The sequence below is a fragment of the Lates calcarifer genome, linkage group LG17, assembly GCF_001640805.2.
Source record: "Lates calcarifer isolate ASB-BC8 linkage group LG17, TLL_Latcal_v3, whole genome shotgun sequence".
NCBI classification, from domain to species: Eukaryota; Metazoa; Chordata; class Actinopteri; family Centropomidae; genus Lates; species Lates calcarifer.
The window spans coordinates 13,528,961-13,547,853 of record NC_066849.1 but is presented as its reverse complement, the minus strand read 5'-3'; the positions used below and the strand labels follow the sequence as shown (position 1 = coordinate 13,547,853).

The 18,893-nt window shown below is 41.3% G+C and overlaps 1 protein-coding gene across 1 annotated transcript in view; it reads right to left on the bottom strand.

Annotated features, from left to right (window-relative positions):
* Positions 1 to 1,997: 1,997 nt before the first annotated feature.
* Positions 1,998 to 18,893, bottom strand: part of arhgef18b (rho/rac guanine nucleotide exchange factor (GEF) 18b) — a 43,494-nt gene continuing 26,598 nt past the window's right edge. The window contains exons 21-31 of the mRNA XM_051076955.1: positions 18,744 to 18,817; positions 18,226 to 18,411; positions 17,858 to 18,010; positions 17,386 to 17,495; positions 16,700 to 16,768; positions 16,465 to 16,512; positions 15,975 to 16,256; positions 15,706 to 15,855; positions 7,902 to 8,253; positions 7,185 to 7,310; positions 1,998 to 6,648 (exon numbers count right to left, since the gene is read on the bottom strand). Of these exons, the coding sequence (XP_050932912.1) occupies positions 6,335 to 6,648; positions 7,185 to 7,310; positions 7,902 to 8,253; positions 15,706 to 15,855; positions 15,975 to 16,256; positions 16,465 to 16,512; positions 16,700 to 16,768; positions 17,386 to 17,495; positions 17,858 to 18,010; positions 18,226 to 18,411; positions 18,744 to 18,817 (1,864 nt within the window). The 3' untranslated portion in view covers positions 1,998 to 6,334. The remainder of the gene's footprint in view (positions 6,649 to 7,184; positions 7,311 to 7,901; positions 8,254 to 15,705; positions 15,856 to 15,974; positions 16,257 to 16,464; positions 16,513 to 16,699; positions 16,769 to 17,385; positions 17,496 to 17,857; positions 18,011 to 18,225; positions 18,412 to 18,743; positions 18,818 to 18,893) is intronic.

The following is an 18,893-nucleotide window of genomic DNA, read 5'->3' as shown; positions in this document are numbered from 1 at the left end:
GTTGGAAGAGTATGTAGCCTGGTTTAGAGACTTTGCTGGTGTAGGTTACAAGCAGTGGTTCCCAACCTAGGGGTAAATGAGAGAGGATGATTAACAAGATAACAAAACAGAAAAAAAACATACTTTTTCCACACAAAATCTTGATTATTTTTGTTAGACGTTAGCAAATGTCAACATGCTAATACATTAAACTTAAGTGTTACACACTGAAAATATTGTACCTGCTCAACATTTAGCAATGTCATACAACAGCAAGTTGACAGTAGCATTTCGCTCAAGGCGTCACTGTACTTAAAAGATAAGGCTGGTGAAATTCCATCTCTGTTATTGTCAACAAATCCAATGGAAAGACCAAAACCAACAATGCACCGGTCCGTCTCTTTACAGGTCTGTCAGCCTCTCTGTGGCATTCACCCCCAAGCCCATTCCTCCCAACTCAAGGCATAAATCTTAAAAAATGGGTCACAAATATATCGTTTCTTTTTTTGAGCTTGATAATTTCACTGAAACCTCTGGGCACTGTGGCTTTTAGGAAATATTACAGAAATATAAAGTGCACTTCTGTGTATTATTTTTAGTCATACACATTTTAGGCCTAGTGCTCTTCTGAGTATTTATGGCAGCAGGATGGGGTACATGGGAATGACTAAAAACAAAAAAATACAGCGCTCACATTCATCAAAAAGAGGGAAGAATGATGCCCAGTACATTAGTGTGGCTCACTGGTGTGTTTTTAATAGTTTTTGAACAACTGAACTCTATGGAAATGGGAATGTTTGTAGGATCAGTTCATTGGTTGTTTTAGTCTTTTCATGGAATGCAAAGCCTTATAGAGACTAGCTTGGCTGTAGACGTATTACTTACTCAAACAAGAGAAGGAAAAAATCATTGCCTGGCTGAACTGGCCACAGCCATTGACCAGGGTTACAAAGAGACACTGCTTCATCTTGAGGGGTCACAAGCTAAAAAGTTAGGGAATGCTGAATTTGAATTCTGGTGTCACTCAGACTCTTTTAGCAGCCTTATGGCTCGTTCCAACCTTGCGTGGTGCCAAAGCACAAGGAAGCTGTTAGATCTGGGTGGAAGAACAAAAACAAACGGAAACCAACTGCTGAGACAGAGTCTATCAAACTAAGATTTGTCTCAGTGTTTTATGAGCCTGCAGGGAGGTTTCGTCTGCACGTCTGTCTCTGGGGAGCTTCTATTTGTTTAACTCTGCGGTGAGAAGAGCCTCTGTCACAGAATGACAACAGCCAAGACTCCTTACTTCCTGCAAAACTGCATTACATAAAACACCTCTGAGCTGCTGAGGCGGTCGAGTTGAGATGGATCGGAGGCATTAGATGAGAGGGGAAGAGACAGGGAGACATGCAATGGGCAGAGCAGTGGAAAGAGCGAGACAAAAACAAAGACAGAATCAAATGCAGCCTCCCTCCACAGGGGAAGCAGCCTGGAAAAAATAATTGTTGAGAGGAGACAGACGAAAGCCACTAATGACAGCAGACAATAAAAACTGGCCACTACTGTAGCGTCTTCCCAGCCAGAATGACAATAACGCAGGAACAGGCAGTCCTGCTGTTAGCGTGGTCTACAGAGGGATTGAACAGCCTCAACCACAGCACCTGAAAATAGAGCTTTGTCTGGGAATAGACTGTTATTAGGTCGTCTAAACACAGGGTCAAAAACATTGTTACTGCACCTTCTAGACACCGAGGAATGGCTATGGTGGGAGCTAATTGGGTGGTCAGGATTATTTTGATGAGCAGTGAGTAGAAATCTAAATAATGAGGCTGAATTATAGATTACATGTTCATGTGGTAGTTACTGGGAGATGGAGAACAAATCCTTGTAAATACAAATTCACACGAATGGGAATCATTCATCGCACGCTTGACTTCAGCCTAAACAGCAGTGATTCACATACGCAGCAAACCAAACAATTATCTTTTGTCGACTGCAATTCAGAAACGGAAAGACAATAAAAATGAAAATAAAAATCATTTAAAGACTTTTTATTACTAAACTCTCTCTAAGGCAGCAGTTTGTGTCCACAGGTCGTTCTAACATCTCGCAGTGAATAAAATAAACAATACAAAAATCAGTTTTGCTGTGTGCTACAAACGTCATTAGACAGCTCTTGGTAAATAAAAGTTCACAGACAATAATAATAAGCATTATAAACATTCATTTTCCCCTTCAAGTATGCTACTATCCAAAGTGACTAGTGTAAAATTGGCCGAGGAAATAAAATATGTTCATGATTATTTACACATTACAGGTCCAACATGTGTGCACAAGTGTGTGTGTGTGTGTGGATAAAAAAGCAAGACTGAAAACAACTCTGTTAGAAATGTTTCCGAACACACACACACAAAGATACACACACACATACACACACACACACACACACAGTGATGTGACTGACTGGCTTCCAAGTTGTAAAACAGAGCAAAAAATAAAAAATAAAAAAGGTCAAGCAGTTCAGTACAGCAAAACAACATTTAAGACTTGCGTTGATCCAAGCAGTGGCACCAAGAGGCAGCATCCACCTCTCCTGTCGAGGTCCGTTATAATCCACAGATAAAAAGTCTCGTACCTGGAGCAGAACTAAAGTGCTCTTACGCCAGTTTTCCCGTCGTCTAACATCTCTCATTCAGCATCCAAAAGAAAATACAGGAAAATGGACAAACAACAGAAATAAAAGTTAATTCATGTACTTGAAAATAATAGTTGTACAAAACAATCCCAACTCAAGGTCAACTTACTGGCTTCTTCTAGAACTTTCAACCATATTATATGGTCTTTATGCATGGATGGAGTTCGCTTCGTTATCATGCAAGCTATAAGCTGTGATGACATTAGAAGACATCTCACTCGTGTTTGGTTGGCTGAAGACTGCGTGAGATGGTTGAAAGCTCTGGGGAAAAAAACAAGTAGTAAGTGGACCTTTATGTGGGATTGTTTTGTCAAAGTGTGGAAAGTTGTTTTTATAGGGTCCCACCCACTGAAAACCACCAAAAGTATGTTCACATGCACATTAACAGCCCATGGTCCTTAGTAATGATCAAGTGTTGGAAGATATAAATACAATATTTCTTAAATAACAGTGTTCGGTGAGCTCATAAGAAAAAAATCAAACGCTGTAGTTAGGATGTGTCTCTATAAGCAAGTGTACTGGTGTACCTGTATTTGATTCATTGTTGAATTTATAGTTTACGGTTTGTGTAGTTTCAAGATGACTCTGAATATAATGTTCACCTGTGTGTAAATAGACATTTGTGATGTGGATGTGACGCAAAACAAACAGGAAACCCAAAAATTGGACCTGAAGCAGGATATGAGTTGGACTTCAATGTGCTGTAAACACACTTGTTATGGACACTCCCTGGAGGATGTTTTCACAAGTAATAACACTTTGTGGACGACCACACAACCAGCACAGTGTCATTTACCCCTCATGTACGAGCACAGAAAGGAGCCCAGTCAGCCGAATGTCTCTTTGGTTTAACCGACTGAAAAAAGCAGATGGTTTAGTTTTTTCTTTTTTTCATGACTGCTACATAATCTTGGGGAGACATCACTCATGAGTCACAGGACAAAGACAACAGACAGTGCACCTTGACTTCAAAGCTACAACATTGACACACATCAGGAGATTAAATATACACAACTTCAATTTTAGTTGATTTATAACAGCAATGACTGCCACCAGTTTATCCAAACAAGGCGTACCGTATTGTACATACACACCCATGTGTGTATTTTAAGGGTATATACACATATGCACAAACAGACTTTTGGCTGACTTGCATCTTGATTCATGTTAAACATCTGGTTCTAATACAAGATTGTTTAGGAGGAGGGCAGCCGGTGCAGCGGAGATCAGGTACGGTATGTACAACAATATACATAATATAAATCAACACTTGCTCAAACTTCAGGTAGTGATCACACCCTCAGAGACAAGCTTATTTAGACAAAGACAAAAAGCTCTTCTTATATTTTCCCCTCCAGAGACACAGAACACATTAATGTGTCAACTATTTAAAGAGAATCTCACATAGATACAGAGAAAAGTAATGGGATGCACATCCCCGTATTTCACCTGTGAAGAAAGATAAAGACTGAAATCTTAAGACAACAGCTGACAGTCCTTTTTTGCCGCAGGACCACTGCACCCATCACAGTACTGCTTTTTCCATCACAGGTAGAGATTTAAGACCTGGCTAATGAAATGTCATCAGCAATCAATAGAACACACAGTCGATGAGACCTGAGGGCCTCAATTGAAACTGACATCTTCATATTTAACTCAAAGATATACTGGCTTAGCTAGAATGAACCCACTCTGACACTGCCAAGTCAGCAAAATGAGTCCCAGAGATACAAGCTTTTTAAAAAAATGACTTGTCAATCACATGAACTTTTCATTTCCTGACTTGGGTGGAAAAATTAAGACCAAAGAGGATTGAACAGGGGGAATCTATAAACTTTAAAAACCTTCAATTTCTTTACACTCCTGGCTTTTTATGAGCATCTACAAGACTCTGCACATGTATACAGAAGCCATTTTAGAATCACTAAACTGAGAGATAAAAAACATGTTAACACTGTGCTCCATTAAGCACATTTAGGTCTTGTAATTATTGTCATGAAGGTCTATTTTCTATTAAAATGATGATGGATTTTACCATTTTGTCAACTCTGTATAAAATTGTTGTGATTATTGCTCATGTTTCTCTTTTAGCCTGAAACCCCATATTTTCTTTTTTCTTTGCAACTGACCAGAAATATGAAGCAGTTAAAAGTCAGTTTTACCCTTAATACAACAAACAGCATGAAATGATGTGAATCGTGCAGCACACTACAGCTCCACCGAAATGCCAACAAACAGGTGTTTCTTTAAGACTGGTTGCTCAAAGGGATCATTTTTGGGAAATGTAACCCAGGGTGTGACAAACTCATTGAGCCCTTTTTGTTGTCTACATGGTACAATATGCTTAATGGTGCCAAGTTTAGCTCATTTCCTGGGTGTCTAATGGGATTAACTGCACTTCAGCTACAAGTCTGTTGGAGATACCTTTAAACCTTAGAGGTTGAAGGCTAATTTAAATACAGTACATACTCAATTTACATAAATCTGTCACCACCTTCTGTTTTAAAGAAGTGACCTTTTATCAAACAGCTGATCCACACCCATTGTTGCAGAAACAAAAACGCAACTGTGCGTACTTGTGAAGATGCTGTTGAGAAATATTGTTAATGCTAGATTTGATACAAATGATTAATGTTATCCCTGTTTTTTGAGAGAGCTACTGCTACGAAACGCAGAGACAGGCCTAGAATAGGCTAAAGTGGCATCACTTCAAATTATACAGACATATAAGAAAGGCGTCCCTGAGTTTGTCTCACTCTGCATGGGCTGGAAAAACAGTACAAGTTGCCAAAAGCCAAATAGTCCCTTAATTGAAATTACACAACACTGTGGAGGGAAAAAAAAAAAAAAAAGTCTGCTGACCAAATCCAAGTCAGGTTTCACAACCACTGGCAACACTAAAGATGTAGTCCACAATGTTCACATTCTGCAATGAGCATGATTAAGGAAAGCAAAAAAACTAATTTAAATGAACTTTAACAGCTTTACAACCAAACAACGCACATTTCGTCCATAAAAGTTCATTCATGAGTCTGGAATGGAGTATTTACACTGTGCAAATGAAACATCAAGCAGAGAGTATTAAGTTCCTCTTGAACAATTTTCTTGTGGTTCCAGGTCCAGTAGAAGCAGGTGGTTAAGGCCGGGGCTCCATCGCTGCACCTTTCAGTTTCTGCATACTTCACTAACCAGCCTGACTGGAGTCTCCTGAAAAGCACCTGACTGTTTTTTTTTTCTTTCACATTGTTCCTTTCAGTAAAATTACCTTCAGCTCTCGCCGCTAATGTCTTTGGATTGTTATAACTTCATTTAAACCTTTTCATTTGTGTTACAATGAGCCTTTGTTTTGCCAAAGGTTCCCTCTTTGTACTTGTTTTTTAGAAAAAGAACCAAGAACGAAATAAAAAAGAAACCATTTAAAAGCAAGTCCTCTTTTGTGAATAAAATGTTTTTTTTTCCTTCTATGTGCGCCACTGTAGCTGCAACTTTGTACAAATATTTAAACTACCTTAAAAGTCAATAACAGCACACTTGCTCACACTGAACATACAGTCAGCGGCACATTATCGCATGTAAGAGACCCCTTGAAAAGAGCCTGGTGGTTGATTGGGATCAGTAACCATCCCATAACTGCTTTCTTTTTTTTGTGATCAGTGCTTGAGGGCAGGGGTCCGGAGTTTAGAAAAAGATGACGTCCTCCTTATTGAGGTCTTCTGTGGGGATCTTGTATGGTGGTGGCACGCTGTGGCTGTGGCTGAGCCCGTGATTTACCTGGGTGTTCGGACCAGAGCCCTGTGGCTGTGCGTGGGACTGGAACTGGAGGAATCCAGCGCTCTGCGAGGGGGGAGGCATGGTGGGAGGCTGCATGGAGGGCTGAGGATGGGACTGTGCAGGAGGGATGGGGGGCTTCTGGACGTTTGGAGGGTGGGAGGTGCTGATGGAAGAGGTGGTTTGGCTGTCTGGTCCAGCGCTCTCTGGAGGACTGAGCTGATCTGTAAGAGCCGTAAAAGAGAGGCCATTAGAGAAAAGGGGATTAAACCAAAAACAGCATCAAAACTAGCAGCAGATTAGTCACTTGTATCTGTTTAATGCGGCTGGGCTTATTCATCCTAACTGTAATCTATCACATGAAACCCTGCCAGTGTTTTTGTCAGTGGTAATTGTGAGGACGCAGGATTAAAGTGTTAAAATGTCTGTGTCAGCAGTACAGCCTGCCATTAATCACGCTGAAGCATGTGAAATTGATAGGTGTTTACACAGGGTGAGGCTGGGGATAAAGGCGGCTTTAGAGAGGAACGCGATCGGGTGGGGTCGGGTTTGCCCAGGTGGAGAATGTGTGTGTGTGTCTCATGTTTGTGTCTGTGAGAACAGAAGTTTAATAATGCAGTAAGCAAAGACAGACAGGAGGAGACTCTAACGGAGTGGAGGAAGGAGGGAGGGAGGGATGTGTGTGTGTGTGTGTGTGTGTGTGTGTGTGTGTGTGTGTGTGTGTGTGTTTCATGGACAGTATGTGTGTATAAATAGGTACCTGTGTGGAGATGCAAGGCTGACAGCGAAAGCTGCTGGTGGGGGCTGATGGAGCGCTTGGCCTTGAGGGCGTTTTCGTCTCGGGCGGACAGCTTCAGCGGCAGCATCTGCTTCATATCCACTGAGGCTGAGGAGAGGAGGGGGGAGGGAGGAAAGAAAACACACAAGGGGGAAAACAGAGATAGAAGGTGATTTAATTGTAAAATTAGAATTGCACTGGTAAAAGTGAGGCAGTCTGGCCTGGCCCCAAGTTAGAGAGCTAATGTGACCCTAATGAGCCACTTAAATGACGCTGATCAGGTCAAGCTCATGTCAGGCACAGATGGCTTGGATATTAGTGACAGTGAGGACGGAATACCCATTAAAAAAAAAAAAAGAAAAAAGAGTACACTGCACTGATAAACATCACCTGCAAGAGTAACAAAGCAGAATAGATGTCATAAAACATACTCGCAATTATTGTACATTTTCTATTAGTATTAGTTGGTGTATGTTTCACCGTAGGTAGCTGCTTTTAGTACAGGAAACAAATATTTGTACCTGAAAATCTGTTTGTTAGGGTTCAGTGTTTTGCTGAACAAGTTATATGGACTATTTAGGCATAAAGGCGGCTTTAGAGAGGAACGCGATCGGGTGCAATATCCATCAAGATAACCACTCAACCATCTTGCTGACTACTGACCATGTGACCCTCAGTATCTGAAGTCTAACTCCTTACCCGTGCTGTCGGTACGATGAGAAGCTTTGCCGCTCTTGCCTCCTTTCCCTTTGCCGCTACTGAAGGCAGCCAGCTTGGTAGGGATCTGCTGCTGCACCCCGACCAGTTTGTGCTGCTGGTTGGTGGTGCTGAAGAGGTGGAGCGGCACTTCCGTCTTCAGCGGCAGGGTGGAAGAGCTCGTCTCCCTCCGCAGCATCACCTCGGGGCGCTCCGGGTAGTCGGCCGGCGCTACGGACAGACTGGCGCGCACCAGGGGCTTTTGGGGTGGGGGCAGGTCGGAGGTGATGGCGGAGCCGGTGAGGCCAGAGGACATGAGGAGCTCCCCGTTCAGGCTGCCAGACAGAGGAGCCACCTGGAGGAGGAAGAAGACAGTAGGTTACTTGCTGAGACGTGACCCGAGTCTTCTCCAAGTGTTGCAAACATCATCATATAAAACTTCAAATTTAGTATTCAAGTTCACAAAGGACAGCTCTCCAACTCTGCACTGTAATTATCCATATTTGTGGCTGGATTTAGTTTTGGAATCTGAGCTGTGGAAGGTCATGTATGCATGTTGTGTGTGTGTGTGTGTGTGTAAGCAGGCTGCAGTGTGGGTTATGTATGAGCATATTTTTTTGAAGGAAAAAACTTAAAACAGCTTCTTAAGAGTACAGAAGACACACACACACGCACACACACACACACACACACAGATACACACTATAAATCCTCTGTGTGATGCTGTGTCATTACAGAAACACAATCTGTTGAAGAGCATGGTATTTATGGGCTAAAGAGGGAATCAGAAACACATGCGACTCTTCTGCTGAGCATACACTTTGGTAAGTTTGGTAACAGGCTTTTGATGTGTTCCAAGAGGCTCAAGGACAATACGCACGCACACACATACACATACACACACAAAATGAGAAACATAAAACCCTTAATAGTCCCTAAGCACATAAAGGCATGTCTAACAAAACAGGCAGGGCTGTTAGACAAGCAGGGGAACAAGGAAATGGCTCTCATGACATCAGTGTATGAAAGACACTGACTGCATTGTCCACTTAATTACTAGACTGAAGGAAAGATGATCTGGAGATTGAGTCAACATTATCATCTAATCTGCATTGAAAGAGATTGACCAGGAGGATTTCTGTAACAATGGGGTGGTGTAGTGTTTGTATGTGTTGGTAATCCCACGTGTTGCATTACACAAACTATAAAAAGCATCTTTTCACTGCACTGTTGTAAGACTTCCAACACCAACAAAGACCAAAGTTTAAAACCCTTCGACAACACTGCAACACAATGTGTTGCAGAAGGCCATTTGTCAAAACATAAAGTACAATCAAATTCACAAGTTGCAATTTCTGGTTGTTCAGAGTCTTCTTTGCATCTTTGCACAGCCACATGATAATATGTGGTGCTTTGGTTTATTATAGCCAGAAAACTAGTGTTAATGGACTGGAAATCTTCTTCAGGAACATATTTACAAAGATGGATTAATGAAATGGCAGAAAAACTAAATATTTGGGGCTTACTCTTTGCACCTAGACAAATATAAGGTTGTGTTTCAGAAACACACTCTGCATATACTCACATAGCAGCATTTTAATGTAATATTACTTTTGTAAATTTAAGAGCTGACTATATAAATAATAAAAGATACAGTCAGTCAGGGTTATTCCTACCAGTCTGCGAGAAAAACATTTTTAGTGAAGAGTGAGAGAGGGATGACAAAAACATAACAATCCTCTCTCTCTCTCTCATCTGTGCATGTTACACTTCATGACCTAATTACAGGTTAATTCAATCACACCTGATACATGTATAGTAAAAACTGTTTGGGTCATAGTTTGCTCAGTGTATATGTTTGAAAGCTTAATATATTTTGGATTTGAGTAAATAATAGCCAATATTTAGTTTCAAAGCCTCTGAAACAGGATGTTTTAAACCAAAATCTGGAGAGAAAAAAAATATTGCCTAGTAAACAAAATTATGTTAAGTATGTCACATTAATTGGTTAAATTATTAATTTGGTAGTAAACATGAGGCTCCTGACACAAACTGCCTTTAATCTGATATTTAATAAAATGCTGAAATCGCTATAATCACCAAACAAATCTGTCAGTCCACCAAAAGTTTTGACTGAAGCACTTTAAACTTTAAGTCAGCCAAGATTGTACCTGCTGTTTGGTATGCAGTCTACATGAAGATTGATGATGCAGAATACTTCCTGTGGCGATGGGAGACACATGATGACTGTGTTTTACAAGGCATGAAGGGCAGACCTTTCTGACTGCGATTGTGGTTGTGTGCATGTGTGCATTTGTCAAGACTGTAGCTTCCCCCAGCTGTAACAGCAGAGCATGACGGGATGACCGGAGGCGCAGGGGATCGTCTCCATTCCTCCTTCCCTAAATCCCCCCTTTCTTCTTCTTCTTCCCTTCCATCATTCTCCCTCCTTCAGCACTCACTCATCTTGGCACACAGATGTTCCATTGTTCCCAGAACAAGGTGATCAGCTTTAAGCATCATAAACAGCAGGTTTCCACGGCAGTAAACCGTGCGGAAGCTGCACAGCACAAAGAGACTTGACTGACAGCACATAAACAATTAGCACTGGCTGCCTTCCAGAGGCTTCTGTTAATGACAGGCTTGGACTGGCTAATTACACAGCCAAGTTCCTCTCATCCTGAAAACTGCCTGGATACTCCCATATCATACATATCTCCACTGACACTGCACAGTGTGTTGCCCTCCATACAAAGGACACCATGGGGAAGGAGATACTGGTTGCTAAATCTTATCTAGACTAAATGATCGGTGGGACAGAAACATGAGTAAAATGCTGACTTGACAATAGATTTCTGTGGACTCTGAGCAGCTCTGATCCAGGGTGAATAAATGAGATTAGAAAACACTGTAGGCCTAAACTTCTCTATTTAAAATAAATAAATAAAATAAAATAAAAATATGCTGTGTGTCATGATTAGTTGAGCAATCCATTGAAAGAAAATTATTTGGCAAACACTTTAATAATTGATCAATTACTTAGAAGATCAACCAAAAACTACCCCTAACATTCAAGATTAGTTGGTTTTATTGGTTTTAGATACTACTACTACTACTACTTACATATCTTGAGGTTTTGAATTGTTTGTTGGACAATACAAAATGTCAAAGTGTCACAGTGTTGGTTAATTAATGGAGTAGCCTTTTGACAAATAATTAATGAGCAACTACTCTATTAGCAACAATTAGTAATTGATTAGTCATTTAGGTTTATTTCCAAGCAAAAACACCACATTGGATGGTTTCAGCTTCTTAAATGCAAGAAGTTGCTGCTTTTCTTTGTTTTACATGATATTTTGGGGGTTTTAGATAGTTAGGTGGACACGAAACAAAACATTTGATAATTTCACATTGGGTTTTAGTTTTAATTGTTAGCTGCAGACCTACAACATGCAGAGAAAAGTGCAACTTTTAGTCTGAGGGCAAGGTTTTTTTTCCTACTTAACTTTAACTATGAATAATTTGACAATATTTTAGTTGAAGACAGAACAGTGCAGCACACAGTATACAGCTAACAGGTGGGAAGTAGCTACAGTGACAGATGGTGCAGAGAAAATATCTGCCCTCAAACCTAGTGTTCTTAGCTCTGCAAAGCAACTGCTACTGGCCCATTATAGAAGTAGTCACAAGCATCTAGGTGTGTGTGCGTACATGGTGAGTGTGTTGATAGGTCTTTGGGGGGTTTTCAGACCACAGGAACACATTCAGAGAGCAGGATCATAAATTAGCCAGAAAGAGGCCAGAAAGGGGAAGAGATGAGACAGCTCACTGTTTACGACCTTTTAACATTTTTCTTGTGACTATTACCACCTTTCCTATGTTTTAGCAACGCTCTCTGTCATGTTCTTGAAGTTACTCACACTGGATTCCAATTCAGTTTTACAGTTTTCTGTTCTTTGGCAAAAGGGAGCAGAAAGGGGCAGTTGTTAAATTGAATGTCTTGTATCTTGAGAAAAGTTACTGAAGGATAAGCAATGGTTATACATTGCAGCATTTAAAAGAATTTATTGACGCATATCCCATTAAAGTGTAGGCCAGGGATTTTGCAAGTCAAGTTTCTAACATCTAGTTTTCAGTCCATCAAATAAGTTTGCTGTACGTTTATTTCCATTCTTTTGCCCATTGACTCGTGCTATATTGTGTAACTCATTTTTTTTCTCGACTGTTAACTCATTAAAATCTCAAAGATTGAGATCAAGCCTCCACTATGCACACACATTAAGACTGTACATTCACAGGACTGTTGTGCAATCAGGCCCAAGGCTCTGTCCTGGGTCACAGCCAATAAAAGAGCCTCAGCCTCATGCTGTCTTTATCAAGCATGATCAAATGAGATAATACATGAAAGACAAGTTCCACTGAAGTCCAGACATGCTGCAACTAGAACTATTCTTGCTCAAACACGGAAATATAAACACAAAAAGAGGCATGTCTTGTTTTTTTATGAGGTCTAATCATAGCTCTATGGGTTTGCTGATGAGTCTTAATGTTAGGCGGTGGTGATTAAGTGTCTGTTGATATCAGGCTGGCTCGGAGCCCAGAACAGATCCTGAGGTCACAGCTGATGAAAAGATCGTTTGATGTGTCTGACACAGAGGGGGGAACAAACCACTTCCAAATCTCCCGAAACCACAGCCAAGAAAGTCCCACAGCAGAGCAAAGAGTATAGAAACTGCTAACCCATACATCAGCTTGTGTACAAAACACAGAAACACACTACTTAGCTGGTCTAAAACAAATATTATGGGCCTGATTTAATGGGGTGCGGAGTGGTGATGGGGTCTAGGTCTGACCCATTTCAGGTCTTATCTTGCAGTCTATGTACCAAACAAACAAATCACACAGCAATCTCTGCATCAGTGAAGGCCTCTGTAATTACAAGAATTACTGTATTACTCATCGCAGATTAGGTCAATTCAGCCAGGGGGCTCCTTCACTTCACAAGACCAGAGGCTGTAGTTTTCCAGGAGTCACTGTGAGGTACAACTCACAGTCAAAGGTCTGCCTTCTGCAGCCAGTAATGAGATGAGAGGTGCAATAACTCATGTCAGCTGGTTGTGTTTGTGTACGCCTTGAGTTAACGGAGGAGTGAGGCATGTCTTTGAAAGGTTGTCTTCCCACAAAATCTTTGGGATAACTCAGAGAAACGGACGGGACATATGCAGCCAGATGTCTGAAGATGTTGTCAGTGAAGTTACAAGAAATAAAAGAGGGAAAGCACTGTAGCTTCTTTTGGGACATGTCATGACTTGAATTGACAGCGTTGTGTCATCTGTCAGTTGCTCGGCTTGGTATGCAGGACAGGGAGGCACTAGCCAATCAGAGTTACTTGTTAGGCGTCAACTAGGTAGGAATACTAGGCAGCAGAGAGAGACTAACAACATCACTGGAGACAACCTCAATCAGAAAAGCACATCTGTATGAGAGCTTGAGTGAGTCCTGCACTGGTAGAAATCTCATCAGTGAATCCGTCCAACTTCTTGGAAAACAGCAATCCAGTTTGTACATACACATACTGAAAACTTAACAGCAGGAAAAAAAAAGACACTGACTAATCGAGCTGACTCATCCTTTCTTATACATGGGCGCATTAGTCAGATTGAGCAATCCCTACATTAGGTGTGTTTTACATGGCCTCCTCCTGACAATTATCACATGTGTGACTCAGCCCTAATTAATGATGATGATCATCTCCTCTTAATATCCACCAAAATAATTAAAAATCAGAATTTAAAAAAAGAATTTAGTAATTCAGCCATCTGTTACTACTGTACACCATACAGGAAAATAATGTGATAAACCTCAGGGATATTTGCAGAGTGGAGGGAAAGAGGAAGATTTAAAGTGTCAAAAGACACAATCGTGATGTGACAACCCACCTGACGACTGTTCACTGTGGGTAGGCGATGTGTCAATGTGTCAAATGGGAGTGGGTGATTTTACCTTAAAACAATGTCAAAATGTTGCAGGGTAGTTTTACAAAGATATTTATAACAGTATGATAAAACCCTGAAAACTTCTTTATTATTAAATGCTGCCAGAGACGAGATTTGGTTCAAATGTCTCTCCTCGCATTATCTCTAGATCTCTTTCTAAATGTTTAACGTTGATTTGATTTTCCAGGAAATTACTTCTATCATAATACATACTCAGTTGGCAGTTTATTAAGTACAGCTAGCTAAAACTAATGTAGGTGTTTCTATTATTTTGTCTATGCCATTTATATCATTGAAAGTTGGCGAAATAACAGGAACACCTCTCAGTTCACAGCAAAATGATCCTACAGTTGAGTTACAGTTACCTTTACCTCTCCTCAGCTTGTCACAGAGAATGCCAATCAACTAAGGTGATACAGGCCTTTTAAAAACACTAAAGGCTGATATTAAGTAACTTTACTGAAGCCCCATGACAGATCTGTTAGCACCAGGCATGAAATTACAGTCAGTGGATCTTTCTCAAACGTCCTCTCCCATGAAACTCACAAACAATGGCTCACATTGTACTGCATGGAGAAAAAGAGGTAAAGAGGGGTGAAGAGAAAGGCTGCTCCCTGCGTTAGGGATGCGTTCAGCTGTGTCTGTGTTTGCCATTATGTCCATCTTCAGCACAGGTTGTGCAAGCTACAACCAAAGCTTCCACAAGTAAGAAGATCTGAACTCAGGAACTAAAAGTTCCCTCAGCAGAATATTCATGTTTCTGCTCTACTGTGATGGTAATGTTATGCAAATTAGACTGATGTAGATTTACAAATGATCAATTTGTGATGTCATTTGTGTATGTGATGAGATAGGAAAATTGATGTTAGGAAGGAGATTTGCTGAGGATTGAAAAAGAGATGAAAAACTAGAGAAAAGCAGATGAGACATGTTGCAACTGCTAGTAAAGAAGAATGGAAAATAAACAAATGACCTCACTATGAAATCAAATGTAACATAATCTTGCAGCTGATGTATTAAAATGCTGTATATTTGGTACTTTAGTGTTTTGGATGCAATGATACCTTGGCAGGGTGGGTACAGGATTCGTACCCGGGAGGGTGGGGGTGGGGTGGGGGGAGAGATGAGGTATGTAAAGGCTGAGAAGAAAAGAACAAGAACATGAAGCAGCCAAAGAGCAAGCAGGAGAGACCGGGAAGCCCCTTGTTATTCTTTATCCTGTGAGTAATTGTCATCAACACCACTGCTCCTGGTATTATCTCTTCTACCCAAGCACCTCGCCCTTGTCCTTATTTCCCTCCTTCTTACACACGACAAAGGGTGCAATAATATGCTCTTTATACAACCTTCAATGTAGAGGTTTTTTAAAAATACACTTACCTATAAACTGAATCAGAAGCAAATCCCATTGTATTGCAAACTAAACAAATTTTACATTTGTTGGCTTAAGCTTCATTTATGGTTTCCACATCTGTGAGGTTGTGAGGGTCCACATGGCGTAAATTTCGCCATCTGCTAATGTGCTGACTGTACACACGGACAACCATGTGTGAAAACATCTGTGTATGCAGATGTCTAATGTAGAAAAAAAGAGTAGCATCCATGTCTGCTGTCCTACATCTGCTCTATTTTTTCTGAGAAAAATAATTTTGAATACATTAAATAATATCTCCATCAGCTGTGAGCTTGTTAGTCTTGGACTGTGTGGTGGACCACTTTCTACAAATATGTGAGATCTATATTAGCAGATTTGTATTTGTTTTACTGTTATTTGCCAGCGAATGATTATTATCTCCACAGCAGGTTCCCACCTCAATGGTCTTCCTCTTGATCTTCTTCTGGTGTTCCAGGCGTTCCTTTTCTTTCTCCACAGCTCTCGTTGACTCTCTCAGTCTCTCCAGGTCCTGCTGATACGTCTCCCTCTGCCTGTCCAGCTCCTCCTTCTCTTTTGCCAGATGTTCCTGCACCAAAACAAAAACAAGCCATGTTGCAAAGTTTCTGTAGAATTTTGCCATTTAACGAGTAGATCAGGCATGGAGCGGTGGAGCCAGATATTTCCACAAAGGAGAGTGCACTTTACCTCCAGCCGCTTGCACTCCTCCTCCCTTTGTCGGAGCCTGGCCTCTGTAGCCTCGACTTGCTGGCGGTGCCTCTCCCTCTCCTTCTCCCAGCGCTGCTGCTCCTGCCGGTGCTGAGACTGCAGCTTGTGGAAGCTGGCAAGCTCTTCTCTCTGCAGGGCCAGAGTCCGCTGCTTCTCCTGCTCCAGCAGCACGTTCCCTCGGTGGCGGCCGGGCAGGGATGCCCGCTCTGTCAAAGAGGCCCGCTGCAGCTCAATGTGACTGTCCTGCTGAGATATGATGGCCTGAAGACAGGAGAAAAGGGAAATTATTTTAATTTTGTACAATATTTACTTGCTATTACAGTGAAAGAGAAATCCAATGTGTTGACATTTATCAAGTGAGCCAAACCATAAACACAAACAGCAAGTAATCAAATAAACATATTTCTTTCATTGCTGTATTTGTTGACATTTTCAGATAGAGCATAAACAGTTGAGGGGATGGTATTACCTGCAGACTGTAGAGCCTTTGGGAGAGCATCAGCACTCTGTCAAAGAACTGGACCAGAGACACAGATAAGATTAGCATATTCTAATAACCACCAGCATCTCCAAAAAAAAAAAAAAAATTTTTATTGGCTTAGCAATCATAGGTACATCTTTTCAGTTCAGCATACGTAGCTATGAATATCAAATCCAGCATTTTTGTGTAGCACAAGGTGACAGATCAGAGGAGGAGAGTTTACCTCAGCCTCGGGGAAGGAGTTGGACCAGATGCGGTTCCATCTGGCAGGAGAGCAGGAGCTCTCATCAACCTGAGCAACAACAGACAGACACACAGCAAGTCAGGCTGATGAAATAACATCACAGACACACTGTGAGTCCTGTGCTGCACTGCTACAAATGGTAGACCCTGAAAACATGTGGAACATGTGCTTTTACAGTAATATGCAGGGGGTGAGGGGGGGGGTCAATGATTTGATCTTTTTTAAGGCTTCAGTACATAAACCAATAACCAACACTATGCACGTGTTTCATTAATTTTTGTCCATTCTACAAATTAAGATCCAAAAGAGAATCCATTGAGCTGTTGTGGAAAAGGTAAAACTATTACATTTGTGTTTAGAAAATACTGGTACTGTAATTTGCTATGTTGCATGTATGTTATTATGAGTATAACTGGCTTTGTCACACATCGCTCATTATCAGAAACATGTCTGATCACTCTCAGGCACCTGGATTTATAGGAAAGTAAATGAATGTAGAGAGTACAATGTTTGATCAAGGCTTTATCTATTTATAAATGAATGAAGTGACCAGCAAGAACAGGGTTACGGTCATGGAAACTTTCCAGATGACTTAGTCTGTTTGCTATTTACAGGAAATAATGCTGTGACTCAACCCGGTGTGTGTGTGTATGTTGAGCCCCTACCGTCTGCTCCAGGGTGTGGCTGCCACAGAGGTCTTTGAGCTGAGGGTCGGAGCTGGCTCTCTGGCTCCTGTCTCTGTTTCTGGACTCGCCAGAAGAGTTCTTCTTCATCGCTGCCATCTGGCACAGACACAGCAGCACCAACACACGCAAAACAGAGCCAGGGACAAACAAACACAAATAATTAAACCAAACCGATACAAAGAAATATTCACAAACACTACACAGAAACCACACACATATACACGTAAAACTGCAACTGTCTTGATTTTTGATTTTTGTCTTGAGTTACACGTGCTGGCTATGTCACCAAGAAATTAGTTATCAGAATTAATAAAACCAATTCAAGGAATCAACAGTCTTTGAAAAATCTGTCACATTTAATAATTAATCAGTCATAATTTGTTAATGCCACTGAAATACAACTGTAAATTCCATTAGATGGTGGACTTCCTCGGGGCATGGAGTGTGCTGCACTCACTCTTATTGAGGATGGTGGGGCTGCGGTCATAGCCCCCAAAGGTACCCACGCGCCTGGGCAGAACTCCAGAGCCGCCTCCTTCCTCCAGTCGAGAAGTTGGCACTTCTTCCTTCACTCCGGACTGCAGCAGGTTCTGAAGGTTCTCCACTGAAGCGAAAAGATAATAAGTTAAGGCTAAAAAGCTGGATAGAGAGAAAGGGAACAGCAAATTCGATAAGGCTACTTATCCACTAATTTATTACACAGCTGTAGGGAGCAGTACATAAACATAATGTTTACACAGTGTGTGTAAAATTCACTTAGCACAATGGTGCCATGCTTGTGTATCTAAAGCAGATATACATCAAGCAGCATTGTCCTACCCTCAGTGATAGCCCCTTTGAGCAGGGTCTCCCCCTGCTGGAGGTCTGAGGTGTCTCCTCGAAGCAGAAGTCTAGAGCGTGATGCTGTGTCCTCTAAACCTGCCACAGACTCCGCCATGTCTGCAAACAGCTGCAACTTCTCAGTAAGAGCCTGCACGATTACTGCATCCTTCTGGCCCAGCCGCTCTACAAAAGGGAAACATGGAACAGAATAAGAAGAGACATGGACTTCGTAGAACGCATCATGAATCAGTTACAAGCCTTTTTCTGGAGCATCCATACAGCAGCCGTTATTTTTTAAATACACCTATACACCTATATATATATTTTAAGGTGTGTCAAACAGCACTGGCTGCTTTAAAAATAATCTGTAGAGTTTGAAGAGTTGTAGAGGTTCACAAATCAAAGCAATTGATGTTAATTTAAACATTAACATGATACATGGGCACCCCCTAGTGGTCTAGTATAGAATATTTTCGAGCATGGTTTGAGGTCAGCGCACGCTTCCAATCAGTTACCTTGAAACTCTTTAAACCTGGAAGCTCGAGCCTCTTCCTCCTCACTGAAAAGTCTCTCTTCTGTATGAGGACAACTACAAGGGGGAGAGGACAGATGTCAGTACACATGGACAGGCGGAAATACATAGGAAGCAAACACAGTAAGATTCC